Source organism: Theropithecus gelada, chromosome 16 (genome assembly GCF_003255815.1).
Source record: "Theropithecus gelada isolate Dixy chromosome 16, Tgel_1.0, whole genome shotgun sequence".
NCBI classification, from domain to species: Eukaryota; Metazoa; Chordata; class Mammalia; order Primates; family Cercopithecidae; genus Theropithecus; species Theropithecus gelada.
Window position 1 is genome coordinate 22,723,975 of NC_037684.1, and position 15,156 is coordinate 22,739,130.

At 40.0% G+C, this 15,156-nt stretch overlaps 1 protein-coding gene across 7 annotated transcripts in view; it reads left to right on the forward strand.

Annotated features, from left to right (window-relative positions):
- Nucleotides 1–15,156, forward strand: part of SPAG9 (sperm associated antigen 9) — a 161,974-nt gene that overhangs the window by 119,540 nt on the left and 27,278 nt on the right. For 6 of the 7 annotated variants that reach the window (XM_025361326.1, XM_025361328.1, XM_025361327.1 and 3 more), the window contains 9 exons: nucleotides 2,639–2,769; nucleotides 4,682–4,738; nucleotides 5,787–5,960; nucleotides 8,025–8,154; nucleotides 9,159–9,248; nucleotides 9,472–9,639; nucleotides 10,763–10,934; nucleotides 13,901–14,119; nucleotides 14,699–14,894. In XM_025361326.1, coding sequence (XP_025217111.1) covers nucleotides 2,639–2,769; nucleotides 4,682–4,738; nucleotides 5,787–5,960; nucleotides 8,025–8,154; nucleotides 9,159–9,248; nucleotides 9,472–9,639; nucleotides 10,763–10,934; nucleotides 13,901–14,119; nucleotides 14,699–14,894 — 1,337 coding nt within the window. Of the gene's footprint in view, nucleotides 1–2,638; nucleotides 2,770–4,681; nucleotides 4,739–4,912; nucleotides 4,925–5,786; nucleotides 5,961–8,024; nucleotides 8,155–9,158; nucleotides 9,249–9,471; nucleotides 9,640–10,762; nucleotides 10,935–13,900; nucleotides 14,120–14,698; nucleotides 14,895–15,156 lie in introns of all 7 variants that reach the window. The other variant, XM_025361329.1, reaches the window with a different exon arrangement.

The window sequence follows — 15,156 nt, forward strand, 5'->3', positions numbered from 1 at the left end:
TCCCACACTGCTGGGATTACAGGTGTGAGCCACCCAGCCCAGCGTCATAATCATTCTTATAACAGATATTTGCAGGTCAAAGGTCAGACCAAAGATGTATGGTTGTTTTGGACAGAATGATCACTTGGTGCCCCTTCAGTCTCTGTTTTTTAATATCTTATTTAATGATACACACAAAAACATGTAAGGCCTGCAGGTTATGAATCATAATAAATTAACATTTTGAACCTACCACCCAATCTGATCATTAGAACATTGCTAAACATTGAACTATTCTGCGTTCCTCCCCTGCAGAGAAAGCTGCTATCCTATATTTATCATTTGCTTAACTTTGAAAAGTAATTTTATCATATCACATATGTATATATGGTTTAATTTTTACTTTTTTGTGTTTCATACTATATTTAGTCTTGGGGACCAGCTTCTTTTCCTCAGTGGCGTGTTTTTGAGATTCATCCACGTTTTAATATAGTGCTGTAGTTATCATTCATGTTTACTACTTTATGATACCCCATTGAATGAATAGTCTACAATTTATGTTTTATTTTTCTGTTAAGGAATATTTAGTTTGTCTCAGCTTTTTACATTGCCGTTGTTACAAACATTACAGTACAAGTCTCCAGGTGGGCAGGAGCAGTAGCCTTTCCAGAGTACATACCTACTAGTGGGCTTGCTGTGTTATAAACTTAAGATCTTTATCACTTGTTGTTTAACTTTATTGAAAGGAGAGGCCCAGGTTCTATAACAGAACAACAAAGGAGGAGGACTGCTAAGGGCTAAGCTTAGCGTCTTTCTTAATGTCCCAAACCTTTCAGCTTTGATGCAAAATGTGGATAATGAAAGCCTATAGGACATTGACTTGAGCCGTGCTCCTTTGAGGTCTTACCCCTATGCTTACTCTATATTCACATATTCTCTCTAAGAGTAATTCTGACTAATACAATTGTCTCCATCTGTTTGCATTTATGTTGGTATTTTAGCGGCTCTTATAGTTGAATACCTTGGTAACTAGGCAGTAAGTTTACCCTTCATGCTGGTCTCAGGTGAGTATGTGGTTTGGTAATTTGAGATAAATGGAACTAACTTACAACTATTTTCTGAGTGACAATTGTTACAGAGCATGAATTAAAATAATGTTAGAGCAACATTTTTAGGTGAAACTTACAATAGCATATTAAATCTATGTAGATAACAATTTTGGTTTTAGTTTAAAATCTGCACTATTCTTTATTTTTATTTTAGTATTATTACTATTTTTTAAAGACAGAGTCTCGCTGTGTCACCCAGGCTGGAGGAGTACAGTGACAATCATAGCTCACTACAGCCTTGAACTCCTGGGCTCAAGTGATCCTCCTACCTCAACCTCCCAAGTAGCTGGGACTACAGGTGCATGCCACCCCACCTGGCTATTCATTTAATTTAATTTTTTGTAGAGCCAGGGTCTCACTGTGTTGCCTAGGCTGGTCTTGAACTCTTGGCCTCGAGCAATTCTATGCAATTTTTATTTTTTTAACCTCAGCCTCCTGAGTAGCTGCGACCAAAGTTGTGTGCCACCCCATACCTGGCTAATTTTTTATTTTCTGTAGAGATGGGATCTCACACCACATTGCCAAGGCTGTCTCAAATTCCTGGGCTCAGGTGATACTCCCAAAGTGCTAGGATTATAGCCATGGACCATCGTGCCTGGCCCTACTGTTTTTTGTTGTTGTTGTTGTAGTTTTGTTTTTTAAAGACAGGATTGCACTCTCTTGCCCAAGTTGAACTGCAGTGGTATGATCATGGCTCACTGCAGCCTCGACCTCCCAGCTCAAGCCATCCTCCTACCTCAGCTTCCCAAGTAGCTGGAACTACAGATGTGTGCCACCACTCCTGGCTACAGGGTTTTACTATGTTGCCTAGGCTGGTCTCAAACTAAGCTCGAGCAATCTACCTGCCTCAGACTCCCAAAGTGCCGCTACTACAGGCGTGAGCCAATGTGTCCTGCCCCCTACTATTCTATTTTTTAGCCTTATTTTTTATATATTTTTAAGAACTACAAGAATAGACCCCCACTACTCTTTATGATTTCTTTGTAATATGTTCAAATATGTGTGTATATATTCAGACATTAAATTGCCACCTTTTATCTTTGTAGTCATGAGTGATTATTTAAATCTCTTTGTTGGCTGGGCACAGTGGCTTACACCTATAGTCCCAACACTTTGGGAAGCTGAGGCAGGAGGACCACTAGAGTCCAGTATTTCAAGACCAGCCTGGGCAACATAACGAGACCCTGTCTCTACAAAAAAATTTAAAAATTAATAGGGCATGTTAGCATGTACCTGTAGTCCAAGCTACTCAGGAGGCTGAGGTGGGCAGATTGCTTTAACACAGAAGTTTGAGGCTGCAGTGAGCTGTGATTTCACCACTGTGCTTCAGGGTGGGCAACAGATGAAGACCCTGTCTCAAAAAATATATTTTAAAAAATAATTTTTAAAAATCTCTTTGTTGATTTTGTTATAAGGCCATTTTTCTTTAAATGATGTACTAGATTAGAAATTAAGGAATGCTTAAAAACGAAGATTTTGCATAACTCTGAGATGAACACCAAGACATATATAAGCTTCCAGAATGATCTCTCATTTTCTTGTCATTATAGAGTGATATTCCCACAGCCCAGAGGAAACGGTTTACTAGAGTAGAAATGGCCCGTGTTCTCATGGAGAGAAACCAGTATAAAGAGAGATTGATGGAGCTTCAAGAAGCTGTTCGATGGACAGAGATGATTCGGTGTGTATAACAAGCACTCCATTATTTTCCTACTATTATTTTGTAGGTTTGAATATTCCTTCATTTGGAACTTAAGTCCTGCCCTGTGAGATCCAAGTCCCTTTCTCTGTTTACTAGGACAGACTTTCTAAAGTAACACTCAGAATTAGCAACAGAATATGATCAAAGGAGGTGCTTTTTGGGCCAGTAAGATCTTGGAGGATGTTACGATGACCTCTAAAAGGCAATTATTATTACTTAGGAATGATGGTCATTTTTCATGTGTAGAAATCAATACTACTTTCCCGGTAATGTCAGGAAAAGATCACAATTTCATATGCAACACAGGAAAATAAATTATTTTGACTCAGTGTCTTTCTGTCAAATACTCTTGCTTGATTTCTTTCCCTCTTTTCTAACTGTTTGTGCCAAGTACACCCTTCCATTGGTATCTTTCAGTCAGGTGGCTCTTAAATCTCACCCGATGCTGCCATCTAATGGTCATAGTCTCAGTAATAGTGTTTCTTTAATTTAGAAAGAGCTCCCGAAAAGTTTATAAATGAGCTGCCCCCATCAGATTTACCAATAATAGTATACATTCACATGTTGTTTTTAAATTTATGAGCATATTCCTTAATTGCCAACTTTTACTTCCTTAGTATTACATCATTTATTTCAGTTTATGTACCCTTTACCAATGTTATACTAGAATCAAGTGTTTTAACACATCATTTTACAATTTGCTGTAATTGTAATTGCTTATAACTGCCCATAAGGAAGATCAGTATTCTAATCTATATTTACTAGACAATGAAACTAACCCACTAAGAAGTGTGTTCTTAACTGCAGTACTTAGTGGATATCAAATAAATAGTAAGTAAATATTCAAAAAACTGAAAGTGGACTTTATTTATTTATTGAGATGGAGTCTTGCTTTGTTGCCCAGACTGGAGTACAGAGGTGCAATCTCAGCTTACTGCATCCTCCACCCACTGGGTTCAAGCAATTCTCCTGCCTTGGCCTCCCTGGTAGCTGGGTTTCCAGGTGTGCACTACCATGCCCGGCTAATTTTTGTATTTTTTTAGTAGAGACAGGGTTTCGTCATGTTGGTCAGGCTGGTCTCAAACTTTTGATCTCAAGTGATCCACCCGCCTCGGCTTCTCAAAGTGCTGGGATTACAGGCGTGAGCCACTGTGCCCAGCCGAACTTCACTTTCCATTGCTGTTTTTAACTCTAGCAGCCAAGTGGTAGTCAACAAATTACAGGAAATGGTAGCTTACTTTTAACTTATTCACTGAATTAAAGAATGCTTTTAATTTAGTTCGTAACAAAAAAGTAATGAAAAGGGAGCTCTGATTATGATGGCAGAATCCCTACCACCTTATAAATCAATTTGGAATATCCTATTTTCTGAAATTTTGTTGAATTACCTGTCAATCCAGTTTATCCTCTTCCCTGCTGTGGTCATCTTTCCAGTGACGGAGAAGTTTTAGTCTTGTGAAAAATGACCCCTCAGAACGCCAAAGTTTCAAGCTATTTTGTGAGAGCTGTGAATACAGGTGATAGAGACTTTCATGTAAAGACGGGAATTTACAAGGCAATATTTTAATAAAAGGGAAAGTTAGAGGGTATCTTTTCAATAAAAAATGTTAAATACCATTCAGGCATGTTGGCTATCTGTCTAGCACATATTATAATCCTCTGTCGGTAGACTAAGCTCTTTGAGGGAGGGATGATAATTTTATTTTTCTTGGTGGAATTAGCTTTAGCAGATTGACTGACACATGGTAGGTTAAAGTAACTACTGTATTTATTGAATTTAATTGTTGACTCTCTGAGTATCCCATGAACTTCTTGGGTCTCTTGTTCTTCAGAAAGAAAGGTAGACTACCTCACTAATAACATATTTCTTTTCTTTTCTTTTTGAATGTAGGGCATCACGAGAAAATCCAGCCATGCAGGAAAAAAAAAGGTCAAGCATTTGGCAGTTGTAAGTATTGAAAAACAAATAAAGATGTTAGACAGCACATGAGACAAGAAAATTGCAGTCAAAATTTATTTCCAAGAATGATTTTATGTCCATTTTCTTTCCTTCATTTTTTTAAAAAACTAGGGTAATGGGTAAGTAGCTAAACTGAACTTTTTTTTTTTTTTTAATCTATAGTGTGCCAACTCGGTAAGGCTGTTCTCAAGGACAAAAAATATGATATTGTAAGCTGCATCATGTTGATTGTGCATTTGTTGCAATCCTCTGCCAAATTTAAATAATGGGAATTATTTATAGACTTGAAAGTGACCTGGATCCCCATTAAATAGGTTTCTGATTGGCTGGTTTTGTAATTGTAAGAAACATTACAAAGTGAAAATGAGGAATTTAGTGCTTGTAGGGTTTGAGTAGTATTGTGTATGTATTGGGCTTGGGTTATGTTTGTGCTAGAAGTACTATGTGTTTACTGTGATTAAAACTTACCCATTTTTGGTGAATCTGCTATTTAATGGAAGTGTCAGTTTAAAAAAAAATAGACCTGAAAGTAGTTATTTAAATTGAGCTTAATCAGAAAATGTGTAAGATGTGTGTTAACATGGTAATATGTGTGCTAGTACTTGATTATAATAAGCTATTTTTAGAACTGGCATACTAAGCTTCTGTTCACATCACACAGCCATAACCTTGCTGTTTAACAATCGCTCTTACCTTGCACCAAGTAGGAGCTAGCAAAAAAACCAAAAAAGTATACATTTATTTAGTAGGAGAAGTTTCCTCTACTTAAGAGCTTCTTGCTTTCATTATGGAAATTGCTGGTTAAAGAACAGGCACCTGCCAATCTAAGCAATAGTTTCTCTTCGCTGAATGTCTGAGTTTGGCTATGAGTTATTGCTAAGGCTGCAGCGTGTGACTACAGAAACTGTTTTTGCCAATTTCTAATTCATTGCCTTGTAAAAGTGCTCTGAAATTTTCTTCCGCATAAAAGTTTGTGGAACATCAAGGATTGTTTCTCACAGTACATGTGACATGCAGACATACTTTCTTCTTTTAGTTTCAGCCGACTTTTCAGCTCCTCAAGTAACACGACTAAGAAGCCTGAACCACCTGTTAATCTGAAGTACAATGCACCCACATCTCATGTTACTCCCTCCGTCAAGAAAAGAAGCAGCACCTTATCTCAGCTCCCTGGGGATAAGTCCAAAGCCTTTGATTTCCTTAGTGAAGAGTAAGTCTCTTCAAATTAATCGTTACACTCTAAATTAAGTTAATGGTTCAGAATATTCTTGGCCTTTTATCAGCTATAAGGATTCAGGTAAATCTATAAAAAAATCATTTCTGGGCTGGGCGCAGTGGCTCACGCCTGTAATCCCAGCACTTTGGGAGGCCAAGGTGAGCGGATCATGAGGTCAGGAGTTGGAGACAAGCTTAGCCAATACGGTGAAACCCTGTCTCTACTAAAAATACAAAAATTAGCTGGGCATGGTGGCGTGTGGCTGTAATCCCAGCTACTCGGGAGGCTGAGGCAGAAGAATCGCTTGAACCCAGGAGGTGGGGTTGCAGCGAGCTGAGATCATGCCACTGCTCTAGCCTGGGCGACAGAGTGAGACTCCATCTCAAAAAATAAATAAATAAATAAATAATAAATAAAGAAATAAAATCATTTCTGTAACTTGGCTATCTTTAAGTAAATTACTTATAGTCAACAGTTTTTATGAAAATTGCACTTTAGTTTTTATAAAAGAGAAGGATTTTTAAAAAATGCCTCATTTTTGCTGGTATGATAACATTGATAAATACCTATTAATAGAAATGTTAATGGTTTTCAGAGATAAATGAGCCTTTATCCTAAATGTCTGAACATTTCTGTTGGTGTCAAAGGACCTGGTTTTCTGTCCTGATTTGACTACCCATTAGGTACAAATGCTTGGGCAAATTAACTTTTCAGAGCCCCCAGTTTCTCTGTCTGTAAAATTAATCTGATAACCTATCTCAAAGGTGATTGGATCCAATTATTATCTGTAAAGTATCTGACATATAGGTAGATACGTTAACTGTGGTATATATACATAGCAACTCATCTTATGAAAATTTAAATGGCCAAAAGAATGGCAAATTATTTTCAAAATCATTTTAATAATATTTTACCTTATAAGTACAAAGTTTACCAAATCAGTTTGCATTTTTATCTTCTGAAACAAGTTAATGGGATCTAAAATCTAACCTCTATCAATCTTCCTAAGCAGATACTGATTTATTCAATTTTTAAATCACTTCCAGCACATTTTCTGGCATTAGGATATTCTCAGTAAATATTTGTTGAATGAACGACAACAACAAAAAAGCCAAAAATACTTAAGAATTTTCCCGTTTCATATGGCCAGCATCTGAAACCTGATAGAAATTTGGTGGCTGGGGCCGAACACAGTGGCTCAGGCCTGTAATCCCAGCACTTTGGGAGGCCAAGGCGGGCAGATCACGAAGTCAGGAATTGAGACCATCCTAGCTAACATGGTGAAACCCCGTCTCTACTAAAAATACAAAAAAATCAGCCGGGCGTGGTTGTGGGCGCCTGTAGTCCCAGCTACTCGGGAGGCTGAGGCAGGAGAACGGTGTGAACCTGGGAGGCGGAGCTTGCAGTGAGCCGAGATCGCGCCACTGCACTCCAGCCTGGGTGACAGGGAGACTCCGTCTCAAAAAAATAAATAAAATAAATAAATTTGGTGGCTGATGATTCAATTTAATGTAACAAAGCTGCTTGCTAACCTGTTAAAGGTTAGGCACTGAATTCACTACACAAACTTAAAAAGACCAGCTTTAGTATAACACTTTTTTTTTTTTTGAGATGGTGTTTTGTTCTTGTACCCTAGGCTGGAGTGCAGTGGCGCCATCTTGGCTCACTACAACCTCCACCACCCAGGTTCAAATGATTTTCCTGCCTCAGCCTCCCGAGTAGCTGGAATTATAGGTCCGCACCACCATGCCTGGCTAATTTTTGTATTTTTAGCAGAGACGGGGTTTTACCATGTTGGCCAGGCTGCTCTTGAATTCCTGACGTCAGGCTATCTGCCCTCCTTGGCCTCCCAAAGTGCTGGGATTACAGGCATAAGCCACCGCGCCCAGCCTGTTACAACACTTTTTAAGGAGCTGTTACAGTTGGAATAAACTAATTTGAAATCATGTAAATTTTTGTTGTTTTTGCTGTTTTAGTGACAGAGGAGAGATGAAACTGGGGATAAACGTAATTAAATGTATTCACATAATTAAAAAGGAAAATCTTTTTTCCTTTTAGAACTGAAGCTAGTTTAGCCTCACGCAGAGAACAAAAGAGAGAGCAGTATCGTCAGGTAAAAGCACATGTTCAGAAGGAAGATGGTAGAGTGCAGGCTTTTGGCTGGAGTCTGCCTCAGAAGTACAAACAGGTAATATGCACATGTGGTAAGAGCATCCAGCAGGAAAGAAGAGGGTGAGTTGAGTGTGCCTGGGCATGAAGGATTCACCATCCTCATCCCAGCCCTGCTCATCTCAGCCCTGCTCATCTCAGCCACATGGACTGGGCACACATTTAAGCATGGAGGGTGGTGGTTTTCAGGCTGTTTTCTGGAGCTGTAGAACTCAAATGTAATGCTCTGAGTGTGTGAGGAGGGGAGGAGTCAGTAAAGGGTGGCTAAGTGTGCGGAGTTTGAGGTACCTGCTCTGCTGTCACCAGAGCAATTCTGGTTTAATATTTGAAGATTTCGTTTTTTGAAAAACCAGTGTCATTATTGAAAAAAATCATTGGCATGGAACTTTTCAAACTGTTCGTTTAAAATTAAGTTCAGGTCTTCAGGAACTTTATCTGTCTACTCCGTAATTCCTACCCCAAAAGACTCACATGTTCATGTACAAACACATATGCGTGTGCATGTGTGCGCATATGTGTGAATTAGAGCCTCTTTTTGAGCTCCCATTGTATCGTGTTTATTGAATTGCTCAAATAAGAATGGCAAAATTGGCTGATGCCTGTCATTGGCTCATGATGCCTGTTATTGGCTCATGCCTATAATCCTAACACTTTGGGAGGCCAAGGTGGAGAATGGCTTGAGCTCAGGGAGTTTGAGACCAGCCTAGGCAACACAGCATGACCTCATCTCTACAAAAAATTTAAAAAATTAGCTGGGTATGGTGGCCTGTGCCTGTAGTCCCAGCTACCTGGGAGACTGAGGTGGGAGGGGACCGCGTAAGCCCAGCAGATTGAGGCTGCAGTGAGTCGTGATCGAGCCACTGTACTCTAGCCTGGGCAGTAGAGCAACCCTGTCTCAAAAAAAAAAAAACCTGAGCTTGATTTCAAGGAGTAAATAACAGCAGTGCTTGCTCATGTCTCAGTGGATCTGTAAGAATTTCACTTTTGATGTGCCTTTTTCACTCCTCTTTCCACCATTATTAGGTAACCAATGGTCAAGGTGAAAATAAGATGAAAAATTTACCTGTGCCTGTCTATCTCAGACCTCTAGATGAAAAAGATACATCAATGAAAGTAAGTTCATTGTGAATTTAAAGGAGATATTTTCTAAACTCTGGGTAGTTTTTTTTCTAAAACCAAAAAAGCATAAGTATTACTTCTATGGTGAGGTTATTGTTCATTTTATAGTTTTAGGTTATATTAAAGACCTGTATTTACAACCATTAGTTATTTTAAGAAAAAAGGAAAATTCTAAACATTTCTAGACTTAATATTGTTTTCTTTTTCACCTGAGAAGCTGTGGTGTGCTGTTGGAGTCAATTTATCTGGTGGGAAGACCAGAGATGGTGGTTCTGTTGTTGGAGCAAGTGTATTTTACAAGGATGTTGCTGGTTTGGATACAGAAGGCAGTAAACAGCGAAGTGCCTCTCAGAGTAGTTTAGATAAGTTAGATCAGGAACTTAAGGTAAGTGTGTAACATTTGACCTGGTTTATGAGACTATGAGTTTAACTCTTTCATCCAAAATTCACCTCTGGGTCCAGCTTCTAACTGGAATTATTATGCCCTGGCTTACTGTCCCTCAGCAACCTTTTAAAATAAATTTTATCGAGGTATAATTTACATGCAATAAAGTGTGCACTTGAAATGGGTATAGGGCAGAGTTTTGACACATGTGTACACCTATGTAATCACTACAGTGATCAAGATAATAGAACGTTTTATCGTTGTTCTGCTTTGCCTGTTAGTTTTGTTGTTGCTGTTTATAGACAAAGTCTTGCTCTATCACATAGGCTGGAGTGCAGTGGCATGAACATGGCTCACTGCAGTGTTAACCTCCTGGACTCAAGTGATCCGTCCACCTCAGCCACCCGAGTAACTGGGACTACACACCCACACCACCACACCTGGCTAATTCTTTTATTTTTTTGTAGAGATGAGGGTTTCACTGTGTTGACCAGGCTAGTCTCAAACTCCTGGTCTCAAGCAATCCTCCCACCTCAGCCTCCCAAAGTGCTGGGATTACAAACGTGAGCCACTGTGCCAGCCTAACTGCTAGTTTTTCATCTACTAATTAATATTGATAGGTGGTTGTATTAGTCTGTATTCACATTGCTGATAAACACATACCCAAGACTGGGAAGGAAAAAGAAGTTTAGTTGGGATTACATAGGTAACCTCTGGGGAGGCCTCAGAATCATGGCAGGAGATGAAAGGCACTTCTTACATGGTGGCAGCAAGAGAAAACGAGGAAGAGTGAAAACGAGCAAAAGTGAAAACCTCTAATAAACCCATCAGATCTCGTGAGACTTATTCACTATCACGAGAATAGCACAGGAAAGACTGGCCCCGTGATTCAATTACCTCCCGCTGGGTCCCTCTCACAACACGTGGGAATTCGGGGAGATACGAATCAAGTTGAGATTTGGGTAGGGATGCAGCCAAACCACATCAGTGGTTGTATTTTTATCCTTCCAAATAATCTGGAAATAAATTTGAAATAGTATTGCCTTTTACTGTAACAGCACCACCTTATGAATATTTGCACATACTTATTGTTTGAAACATTTTTCGTCCTTTGTCTATACAGGAACAGCAGAAGGAGTTAAAAAATCAAGAAGAATTATCCAGTCTAGTCTGGATCTGTACCAGCACTCATTCGGCTACAAAAGTTCTTATTATTGATGCTGTTCAACCTGGCAACATTCTAGACAGTTTCACTGTTTGCAACTCTCATGTTCTGTGCATTGCAAGTGTACCAGGTAAGAGTGAGTCATGCGTTTCTCTGCCCTCCCCTCCATCCACACCACCTACCTGCTGGACATTGATGTGGCAGCTGAAGATGTAGTTCTTTACCTTGCTGTCATGAAGCTTATGTTCTAGTTGGGAGGATTAAAAAACAAACTGGAAACCATTGAATAAAGAAGATATTTTCAGGTAGTGAAAATAACTGTGAAGAAAATAAAACAATGGGAATATGAGAAGATAACTGGGAGCCAGAGGACTGTTTGGATTAATTAATAAGGAAAGGTCTTCTAAAGTTTTGGATTAAACAGTATGTGATGTTAAAACATTAGTTTAAAAATTAAAGAGGTGTATGTGATATATCCATATGTTGGAATATTATTCAGTCATGAAAAGGAATGAAGTTCTTTTCTATATTTTATATTTTATTGTGGAACACTTAATATGAGATACTTTTTTTTTTTTTTCGAGACAGTGTCTTACTCTGTTACCCAGGCTGGAGTGCAATGGCACAATCTTGGCTCACTGCAACCTCCACCTCCCAGGTTCAAGTGATTCTCCTGCCTCAGCCTCCCGAGTAGCTGGAATTACAGGCGCCTGCCACCACACCTGGCTACTTTTTTGCATTTTCACTAGAGACGGGGTTTTGCCGTGTTGGTCAGACTAGTCTTTTTATTTTAATTTTTTTTTGAGATGGCGTCTCACTCTGTTACCCATGCTGGAGTGCAGTGGCACCATCTCAGCTCACTTCAACCTCTGCCTCCTGGGTTCAAGCAGTTCTTCTGCCTTAGCCTCCCAAGTAGCTGGGACTACAGTCACGAGCCACTACACCCAGCTAATTTTTGTATTTTTGGTAGAGACAGGGTGTCACCATATTGGCCAGGATGGTCTCAAACCCCTAGACCTCGTGATCCACCCGCCTCGGCCTCCCAAAGTGCTGAGATTACAGGCGTGACCCACTGAACGCAGCCTGAGATCTACCCTCTTAACAAATTTTTATTTTTGTTTTTTGAGACAGGGTCTCACTTTGTTGCCCAGGCCAGATTGCAGTGGTGCATTCGCAACTCAATTGCAGCCATGACTCCCGGGCTCAAGTGATCCTCCCAACTCAGCCTCCTGAGTAGCTGGGAACACAGGCGCACACCACCACACCTGGCTAAGTTTTTTGTACTTTCTGTAGACAGGGTTTTACCATGTTGCCCAGGCTGGTCTGGAACTCCTGGGCTCAAGTGATCTGCCTGCCTTGGCCTCCCAAAGTACTGGGATGCCCAGCCCTCTTAACAGATGTTTAAGAGTACAATGCATTATCCTCTAGGTAGAAGTTCTGACACATGCTCTAACACAGATGAACCTTGGAAACACTATGCCAAAGGAAATAAGCCAGACACAAAAGGACAAATATATGATTCCACTTATATGAGATACCTAGAAGAGGTAAATTCATAAAAACATAGAGTTTCTGTGTGAGGTGATGGAAAAGGTTTAGAAATAGGCCGGGCATGGAGGTTCACCTCATAATCCCAGCACTTTCAGAGGCCGAGGTGGGATGATCACTTGAGCCCAGAAGTTCAAGACCAGTTTGGGCAATATAGTGAGACCTCATTTCCACAAAAAATCAAAAAATGAAGTGGGAGGATAACTTGAGCCTGGGAGGTCGAGGCTGCAATGAGCTGTGTGATTGCACTACTACACTCCCCGCTGGGCAACGGGAGTAAGACCCTGTGTTTTAAAAAAAAATAAAGGCCTGGCATTGTGGCTTACGCCTGTAATCCCAATACTTTGGGAGGCTGAGGTTGGTGGATCACCTGAGGTCAGGAGTTCGAGACCAGCCTGGCCAACATGGTAAAACCCGATCTCTACTAAAAATACAAAAATTAGCCGGGTGCAGTGGCAGGCACCTGTAATTGCAGCTACTTGGGAGGCTGAGGCAGGAGAATCGCTTGATCCTGGGAGGCGGAGGTTACAGTGAGCCGAGACTGAACCATTGCACACCAGCCTGGGCAACAAGAGCAAAACTCTGTCTCCAAAAAAAAATAGTGATGATGGCTACACAGTGTTGTAAATATTAATGCCAGTATTGTAAATATTAATGCCACTGAATTGTATACTTTTAAATGGTTAAAGTGGCAAATTTTGTTTATATATTTTTTTACTGCAATAAAAGTTTTTAGTGTGATATAAATAAAACAATTTTCTAAATTAAAAAATGAGATTTATTTTTACATTGTAAATATTTTTTATATTATAAATACTTAGTTTTTAATGTTTTACTAATAACTAAGTCACCCTATATACTTGGGGTATTTAATTTTTAACAGTAATGGATAGAAGCTTATACTTCAAGTAGCAGTAGTAGTAGTCTTGATGATTTAAAAGAAATTTTTTTTTGACTGAAGTTGTCAGGTGTAATAGATTGTTTTTAACCTGTGGCTGCTGAGGAGCTCACTAAGAACAGAAGTTGGCTAGGCATGGTGGCTCGTGCTTGTAATCCCAGGACTTGGCTGAGATTGGTGGATCCCTTGAGGCCAAGAGTTCAAGACCAGCATACTGAAACCTTGTCTCTTCCAAAAATACAAAAATTAGCTGGGCGTGGTGGCTTACACCAGTAGTCCCAGCTACTCAGGAGGCTGAGGCAGGAGAATCACTTAAGCCCAGGAGGCGGAGGTTGTGGTGAGCTGAAATCATGCCACTGTACTCCAGCCTGGGCGACAGAGTAAGACTCTGTCTCAAAAAAAAAAAAAAAGAAAAAGAACAAAAGTTTCTTTTCTGACATTTTTATGTTTATTTGCACTTGTGTTAATAGAAGTATTATCTTAATTTTCTAAAGTTGCCTTCCCATATTTTGAAGATTTGTTGATGTAAATTTAATGTTACCTGTATTCAACTAGCTGTACACCTCACATTTCAAACCTGTAGTTGTTTTAGTGAAAAAATGTTATTTATAGAAGTTTACTTTGCTGTTACAAGAAGATTTATTTTTCAGGCGCACGAGAAACAGACTACCCTGCAGGAGAAGATCTTTCAGAATCTGGTCAGGTAGACAAAGCATCTTTATGTGGAAGCATGACAAGCAACAGCTCAGCAGAGACAGACAGCCTGTTAGGAGGCATCACGGTGGTTGGTTGTTCTGCAGAAGGTGTGACAGGAGCTGCAACTTCACCTAGTACCAATGGTGCTTCTCCAGTGATGGATAAACCACCAGGTATATCCATTCTCTTTACCTGCCATCTGTATAGAGTCTAAGGCTACCCTCAGATGCCTCATTATGGACTTAATTTAGATCTTAAGTAACAAGGTTGAAAGAACTTGAAAGAAGATGCTGTAGGCCGGGCGCGGTCACTCATGCCTGTAATCCCAGCACTTTGGGAGGCCAAGGCAGGCGGATCGCAAGGTCAGGAGATCAAGACCATCCTAGCTAACACAGTGAAACCCGATCTCTACTAAAAATTACAAAAAATTAGCCGGGCATGGTGGCGGGTGCCTGTAGTCCCAGCTACTGGGGAGGCTGGGGAAGGAGAATGGCGTGAACACGGGAGGTGGAGCTTGCAGTGAGCCGAGATTGTGCCACTGCACTCCAGCCTGGGTGACAGAGCAAGACTCCATCTCAAAAAAAAAAGAAAGATGCTGTAATGACTGTTAAATGGAATCAAGAATTCTTGATTTAATGATACAGTGTGAAGGAGTGGGTAGATGGAATGGAATTATATAACAGGGGTTTGTGTGGGGAAATAATTGGAGGAGAAAAGCCCAGACTCGGAATAGTGTTTTATTTACTTTGTAGAAATGGAAGCAGAAAATAGTGAGGTTGATGAAAATGTTCCAACAGCAGAAGAAGCAACTGAAGCTACAGAAGGGAATGCGGGATCAGCTGAAGACACAGTGGACATCTCCCAAACTGGCGTCTACACAGAGCATGTCTTTACAGATCCTTTGGGAGTTCAAATCCCAGAAGACCTCTCCCCAGTGTATCAGTCGAGGTATAATAATAGGTCATCAACTTAGGAAACTGGGTGAAGTGCACAGATAAAAGGGACCAAAATAATCTCAAACAGTCAAAAGATTTCCACTAATTAGTGTCACTGTGGTGGACCAAAAGATACCTATTCTTATGATATCTTCATGTATTCCCTCTCCATCATTCTCGCTGGATATTCCCTCCCATTTCTTCCATACACCTTCCAACTTAAAAAAAAATCGTATCTATAAAAATATAATCATGCATCACTCAACAATGGGGGT